This window comes from Canis lupus, chromosome 19 (genome assembly GCF_003254725.2).
Source record: "Canis lupus dingo isolate Sandy chromosome 19, ASM325472v2, whole genome shotgun sequence".
NCBI classification, from domain to species: Eukaryota; Metazoa; Chordata; class Mammalia; order Carnivora; family Canidae; genus Canis; species Canis lupus.
In genome coordinates this window covers 42,118,162-42,126,710 of record NC_064261.1, presented here as the reverse complement: position 1 = coordinate 42,126,710, position 8,549 = coordinate 42,118,162, and the positions used below count along the sequence as shown (strand labels likewise).

Below are 8,549 nucleotides of genomic sequence, written 5' to 3'. Positions count from 1 at the left end.
AAGAGCTTTTGAGTCAAAATATTTTTCAAAGTATTGTCAGACAAATATGACTTTAAAATATTTATTTCTTGGATGCTCACACTATCTTTCCAATTTTCAAGTCACCCAGCGTCTCTAGGTTTGGGTTACTACTGATGAATTCTAACTGGAGCACTATAAATTTTCTCATTTCCAAAAATAATTTTTTTAAAAAATATTTATTTTTAAATAATCTCTACACTCAACATGGAGCTCGAACTTACAACCCTGAGATCAAGAATCACATGCTCTACCCACTAAGCCAGCCAGCACCCCAAAATTCATCTTTTTTAATGAAAAATGATTAATATTTTTAGTCACTGTGTTCAATTAGTCCTTTGGTAATATCAACCAGATTGTCCAGTAGAAATCGTAGGCTCGACAGGCTCCAAATCAACTCTTTTTTCCCCCCAAATTGTTGTTACTCTTGTGATTACTGTACCTGTGGACGGTACTACCCTCCACAGTTAAATACTGTCTCTTCCTTCTACCACATGGAATTATTTCCAAGTCCTTGCAGTATTTCCTCATAGATATCTTCCTTTTGCTCTATTTCAGTGCTCCTAGCCTACCAGAGCACTGGCATTCATCTCTTCAGAAATCCCCTTCTTACCTTTTCCTCCAGCTCCTTGTAATTCATCTGAAGATTGATTGGTCATGACATACGGCACCTAAAATCCCTCAATGCTTAGGTTATATTGGATTCCTCTGATAGGTTCAAAAAATCATGATCTTCACATTCCGATTTACTCTTCCCTTCTCTTACACATAAGGATATAGCCATATTCATCTTCATTACCATACATGTTCTATATGAACCTTGGTCAACCTCTGTGATTTCACGTAATGGGTTGGATGACACTCCCACTAAGCTAACTTCTACTCAACTTCAATTTAGAAGACACTTCCTCAGAGGCTTTCTGGGATCTTCATCTCCATCCCAGATAAGGTGGCCCTCTTGTACTCTTATCTCAATTCACATACTGTATTACATAACTGTTTTCTTTAATAATATAGACTTATAAGGATATGGGCTATTTATAGTTTGTTTATATTATCAAGTTTGGTACAGTGCCTGGCACTCTATTTAATTACTTGGTGATAGAAATTAAACGGAATCATCTTTATTTTCATCTATTCTTGTTCTTGTGATCTGCGAGTTTTCATAAGCCTTGTCTTCTTTTGATTCAAATTTCTGCTTTACATTTCGGCATTAATCAAGTTTGATGCATCTAATTTTGCTTCTCTTTTTTAACAGCACATCATTTCTATTTTTCCTGATTTCTACCCATTCCACCATTTTCATGAACTGTACATCTTTTTGGCTAAAATTAAGCATATATTCTAATAACCTGCTATGGCAGTAAACCTGTTTTTGAGCAAAGTTTTGTTTTGGGGTTTGTGTGTGCTATTCTGTTATTCCTAAATTCTACAATTATTTGGGTATACCTGACTCCTTTATAAAAAACATTAAGGATGAAAGGCAATAGAAGAGGTGAAAAGGAAGCATTCGTAACCGAAAAGACAAACTTTTTTGCCACTATCCACTACAGATACATGCAAAGCTCTCTAATACCAAAAAAGGAGCAATAACATATCACAACAAGATTTCTACCAATGTGTCTATTTAAAAATACAAAACAAGTAACACTCTTGGCATTCTCTTAGAAATAAATGATTTTTGGGTGGTAGAACAGAGGAAACACTATATTCCAATGTTCTAAAAACTATATTCAGAGTGCTGGCTGTTGCAAAGTAGAAGGGGAATGGTTATACATACTTCATTTAAGGTTTAGAATTATGACCACTACCTGTCCTATTTTACTTTAACTGAATAGACAATGCTCTTAAGTTTTTTATTCTTCTAGGGGTAATTTTAGTGTGCGTGTCTGTGCATATGCGTACGTATCTGCTGGGTGTATGGAAGGTTTTCCACTGTGCATTTGTACCGCTACTTTGCCCATGATTTTTATGCATTGATTCGGTTACTGTTACTAAACTGGGCCAGGAACACATTGCCCCAATTCTGTCCTTTTTGAAGCCAGTAAATAATTAAGTTGTCAGTTAAAATTGAGAAGGGACAGGAGGACCAAGGAAAGGTGATCTTTACTACATTAAAGTTACATGACATTAGCATAAATCTTTGAATAATAATGCCTACATCAAAGCACATATAGGTATAATATCTCAGTTAAGGAATAAGTTTTTAGTAGGTTCCCCAAAATGGTAGTTTTCCTATGTAGGAAAGATTACTATGCTTAAAGTTACCATATCAAAGTTACCACATGGCTCTTTTGCAAAGCACCATAGCAATCTGAAAATGAAAAAGAGTTCGTATTTTCAAATAAACACAAAATAAACCAATTAATTCTGAATAAGTAGTAACAACTTTATTTTAACTCAATGTGCTGAAATGCAAAAAATATTTTCAGCAACAAGATACAAAAAGTATGTATCTCATCATTAACATCAGCTGATTAAAAATGAGGCTGAAAAGTTCAATATAAGTCTTTACACATTTGAATCTTGAAAATCAAGTTCCCCCAAAATTAATTTCTAAATAATTTTAGCAGAATTTTATTTTCAAAAATGGGACTCACTTAAGTTATATCTTCATTCTAAAAAACTGGATGTGAAATTAACTAGGTTACAGTATACAACGATAAACTCTAACAAACAGAAAGATTTAAATATAAGAATTCCTTTTCAAACATAAAATCCACATACTGCAAACAGAAGACACGGTGTGGTGATTTTATTCCTAGTGAAGAGGAAATCTTCCATATGGTAGGCACTCAATATTTGTTCAACTAGACCTAAAATTGACATCATTCCATGAACACTTAAATAAAGTAGAGCTTATAATCTGTATAAAAGAGGTTTGCAAAATACTCATGTGCTGAAAGTGCAGTCTTTATAATCTGAAAACAGTAAAACCCCCCACCTCCTTTTGCAAGAATACACTGAATATTTTTATTTTATCCATCAAAAAGCAAGAATGTCTGAGTCAGAATAATTCACCTTTCAAACACCTTGTTATGAGGAAAGCTTGCTGAGTTGGATTTTAATAAAATAATTTACTAAAGTCTCTAGTGTCCACGGGGTAGCAAATACGATCCACATTTTTATAAAGAATTTTACTTAGTTTTACATTTATGCACAAAACTTACATGGGTAAATAAATCAGTAATTATTTGGCAATTTAAATTCTAACTTAGGTCTAGTTTAAAAATAAGCTAATAATGTTCATGACAAGTTTTTAAGAGGTCTTTGCAAATATTTTAAAACTTAACTTTAAAACTGATGTCCTAAAAAGGCACTGTTTTCACATTTCATCATGCAATAAATGGTCACATTTGAAAATTATAATTTCCTGTCAACCAATTGTACCCCAAAATAAAGCACATTTAATGAAATATTTCAACTAACCTGAATTCTCAACATTTAACTGAGTCCTATTTTCAGAAATTCACTCTTCTGAACATACCACACACAAGTCCAAGCAAACACAAGTACGTGCGCACACACACACACACACACACACAAATGACATAATACATGCATGGTTCTCCAATTACTATTTCAATCAAGACAATGACACACGAGTATTCAAGGAGGTAACAATGGCAAGCCATAACATTATGGCACCTTCATATTTGTGCTCTAAATACCAATATATGTTAAAATTTAAAAATGAAAAAGGCACAAATATAGTGTTTCTGTATCTCAAGCTGATGAACAGTTCTCCAATGGTTACTTTGATAACATGTAACATTTAAAACGAATCACTACTTTTCTAAGGAAAAGCTCTGTTTAGGTGATAAAAGGTAAACAAGAGCAGGCTGACAAAAGGCAAAACTGCTCAGGACAGAGTCTGTGCCTACAGAAAACAATGTGTGTGGTTTCAAAATGAAAAAATAAAAAAGTCTATTAGAGCACTCACATCAGAATACATTAAGTTTTTTTCATTGCCTCAAGAACCCACAATACCAACAAAAAACAAAACAAAAACAAACCTTAATAAATAAAAAGAAAAAATAAATCAACTATGATATGATTCTGTTAGTATAATGATAGGCATTATATTATCTAAAAAGTGGACATTTCTACAAACGTGGATATTCTCACAGCACAGTGTTTGACGTTTTTGGTACAAAATGTGCTACCAAACTTAAAACAAAAAACAACTTTATAATAAAACCCTTAAGATTTGCAATAAACACTAAAGTAAGTAGGTAGGAGCAAGCCGCAGTGTTCATTATATGGGTATTACTGAAGTCACTATGGTTAGAAATGTAGATGCAAGCAGTGAATTAATTCACAATGTGCCTGTGTGCATTTGATATAAACTGATACACCAGTACTTTTGATGTATTAAAACAAGGTTCTATAGCCTGAGGAATTTTAAGACTGTGGCAAAATATCAAAATCTTAACTTGTATATGTATGTGTGCATATTAAATTTGTACATTGTAAATTTAATGGACTCAATCTGGTTAAGGAAGTAAGTTTCTGCTGCCTCCAATATTCTTACACAAGGTGGAGTCCAATAATATGTAAGAATCCTTCCATCCCAAGAGATTTTTCTTCAGATTTAACACAAGAAAGATTCCAATTAAACTACACAGAAAGAAATGAAGATATCTGAAAATATCTTTTCAAACTACAGTTTGTTGTGGATAACACTTATTTGACAGTCTATGTTTAATGTAAATATGAATCACTCTTTATATAGTAAGACTGCTTCAGTGAATACCTAATAAAGAGATAACAAAAATAAAATCTATTTTAAAACCCCGGGCTTCATTTTTTTTGTCCTAAATTCAAAAATTAAATAAACACATCATACAAATTTTAATTTGGAGAATAAAGTATATATGTGAATATATAAGAATATGCGTTTTTTTTTTTTTCCAGTGACACCTTTTCCCTTATGGTCAAGTATAAACTTTGCCTAAGAAGCATATTGTCACTATTACAGGAAATCAGATGCAGTGACTTGCCACTGATCATTCCTATTTCTCTGGGACAATGCACCAGAACAGACCTCCACTGCGAACAGAGCTATCTAAACACTGAATATGTGTATGTGTTTAAAGCTAAATTCATTTATAATAAAGAACTGGCCCATGAAAAGCAGTTTATAAATAGTTTATCCTGTTCACATTATGCAGAATTTCAATATCATCCACAATGTTAGTACAGTAACTGAAACAGAAAGGAGAAAGCTTAGGGGGGAAAGAAAAGGTTCAGAGTGTGGCCTAACATATTTCTAAGGGCTCTCTCTCCTTTAGTCTGCAAATAATATCAGTTCACTGTTTTCAGAAGGAGAGTATCCAGGATTTGTTTATTGTTCAAATTGCCTTCTCCAAAGTGTGATAAGACAGGAATAAATTCAATGATAAATATCTGAAATTCAAACCAATTAACTATAATCAAGAATATCTTTCTTATTATCACAAACATCCCAACTGCCTCCATCGATCTTAAAAAATTCTTTCAAAAGTTAAGACACAATTAATTATACCCTATTAATACCCTCAAAAACAAAAAAAATATATGTACCATTTAGCATACAAAAGATACACATTAAAAGTGCATATATTTCTTAATTGGCCCACTCATTAATTTTACATTTGGTCATCCTTATTTTCAACATGGACAGAATTCTTCATATAAATGTAGGTCACTATAAATTAAAAAAAAAAGTTAGTTCCGCACAAAACATGCTTTCTTTTTATTGAAATCTTAACCTCAATCAGTTCTCAATCATTGTAAACCTGAATAAACCCACACAAAAAAAGAAAAAACAAAAACCAACCCCCCCCCCCAAAAAAAAAAACACACAAGCAAAGGTTTGTTATGCTTCTCTTAGTTTGTTGGACAGTCAACACACAGACAAACATCACAAATTTTACTAAAAATTTGGGCCAACTCATTGCATATTTGCCCCAGAAATGAAAAATAAATTAGAATTGAAGCAGTGTATTGCCGTAACTTACCTTAAAGGTAAGCAGGTTCTCCTATATTTATAGAACTTAGACTGGAGACATTATTAGTAATCTCCAATACAAGTGCTTTTAAGAAGAACCTAGTTTTAAACTTTGAGACAGCATAGGACAAACCTATAATATTCATTATGCTTTTCTCAAACTAATGGAAGATCCTTTTGAAACTTAATATCTTCAGTTATCAATATTACTGCATTATGGAGCTAGTGCAATCCTGCATAGCCTTAGTCAAAGTGACAAGGCACAATAAAAAATTAAAGTATATGAACAAGAGAAGTCACTGAAGATAATTTAAGGCCTTGAAGTGAATTAGAGTATAATCAGTCTAATTTAAAGCTGAAGAATAAACCATAAATTATCCACCTGAAATGCAAGCAATATGCTTTTTCAGCTTCTGTTCTGTGGACAAGACAACAGAAACAACTCTTGTTTATGGTTTGTGTATTAGAATCCTTCTGGACCTGGAGGAGTAAAAGTCAATTCCATTTTTCTACAGTTCATGGAAGATTTCAGGACTGTTTTAGCCGTTTGCGTGGAATGCCAAACTGTGGACACTGTGCAGACGCTAGTGCTCGGAAGGCTTCTGCTACTAAATGAGGGTGAGACTGAATCATGGACTTCCACCCTGATGTTTCCATTATGTCCGCTGCTTGGCTGAAAAATAAAATTAAGTCATATTTATTAAAGAGTTCTTTTCAAAATATTGTTATTTTAAAAAACAACTTTCAAATTTCAAAATGTTTTAAACACTTTGCCTCTCTATGTCATCAAGCCCTGTGAATTCATGAAAATACCACCTTTACCTTACTGGTATATTTTCTGTTGCAATGCAACTATTAAATTCTTCTGGAAGTGCTAAACTCTGGAAGTATGTATGTGATACTTTTCTCCATAGTCCCAACTTCCATTGTTACCATTTCTGTACTAGCTCTTTCAAGAGCTCTTTTTCCTGGCTGTTACACACAGGTTTTCTCTAAAGTTCCAAGGTTGGACCTCTGCTCTTCTCCCTTAACTTTCATTATTCATCCTATCGTATCCACTCTTCACAACTGTAACTATCATATTCCAATGATGGTAAGGACTGACTTGCTAAATCCTAGACCTCACCACAAGGTACATTCCCAACCACCTTTTTTCCTTATTTTGCTAGGGTCTGAGGACCTACACTTTCAGAATTGTCAAATAAGAACTCAATAGGTCCCTCTCCACACTTAAGTTCTTCCCTTATTTTCAATCAGCTAATGCTTTCACCATTACCCAGTTATTCAAGTCAAAAAATGTGAGAAATTCTAGACCCCATTCTTTTCAATCATCACTATTTTAATTCCCCAAGATATTTCAAATACCCAGTTAAGGTTCACATCATTTTGCATTTGGATTATCATAACAGTCTCCTAATTTGTCTTCTAGTTTCCTATCTTGCTCCTCTCAAAAGAGCTTTCATGAGCTGTGTTAGTAACAAATAGGTCTATATTATATCCTCTGGGATCTTCTCATAACCTCACTCTGATCCTATACTTTTCTTATCACCAAACTTTGCACATCTGATTCCCTTTTGTGTGGGATAAACTTTTACACTTCTTCCCTCTTCTTTACCAGGGTAACTCTTAGTAATACTTCAGGTGTTTATTTATACAATAATTCTTCAAAAAAGGCTTTCTTCCCCTACTTCTTTTACTATATGCTTGGATGGGTATGCTATACTTATATCTATTGTTTCACTTTATTTCAATTACTTGTCTAGTTCCTATTCGCCTCCTGCTAAACTATAAACTCCATGAAGGCAGGGGAAACATTTGCCATGTTCACCACTATATTCTTTGTATAAGCACAATGCCTAGGGTATTTACTGAATAATAAATACAATTATCTGTCAAATGAATCATCACTTACTGGTTCATGCTTCTACACTTTGGATTGAGCTATCCTTTCTGTTCACAATGTCTGTTATTTCCTTCTTAGTTTTGCTAATTCCTATTCATGTTTAGAAGACTCAGATGTCACCCAGGAAGCCATCCTTAAACCATCCAGCCTGTACATATCTTCTATCACATTACTTACCACATTTTAATGAAATAATACATTCATGTACTTGTTTTATTTCATTAGATAAATATCTCAAGAGAGGGATTTCTCCCAATTGTTTTTATATGCAATGCCCTAGCATAGTGCTTGAGACACAACAGTTTGGTTTGTGGAACCAAACAGTAGCTAATAACAAATCAACTTTTTTCAATCTGCCTGACATCTTATTACCTGCATGTCACTATGTTTATAATTTTAACTGTTTAGAATCATATAAATACCCCTGAATATACCTGACATTTTCATTTATTTAATTCAACATATATCTATTGAAGATCCATATATACCATAGCTTCACCAGGGGATATGAAATAAACTGGTACTTTTTAACAGTGAAAAAAGTTGCACAATGTAAAATATTTTAACAGAGTAAAACTAGAACTTGAAAGTGGCTAAGCATCAAGAATCATATAATTATCATTTACTGCTAATAAA

General features: G+C 33.1%; 1 protein-coding gene across 4 annotated transcripts in view; it reads right to left on the bottom strand.

The window, feature by feature from the left end:
- Positions 1-2,386: 2,386 nt before the first annotated feature.
- SPOPL (speckle type BTB/POZ protein like) overlaps positions 2,387-8,549 on the bottom strand; it is a 73,056-nt gene continuing 66,893 nt past the window's right edge. For all 4 annotated transcript variants that reach the window (XM_025430737.3, XM_049097427.1, XM_049097426.1 and 1 more), the window contains one exon: positions 2,387-6,683. In XM_025430737.3, coding sequence (XP_025286522.1) covers positions 6,539-6,683 — 145 coding nt within the window. In that variant the 3' untranslated portion in view covers positions 2,387-6,538. The remainder of the gene's footprint in view (positions 6,684-8,549) is intronic.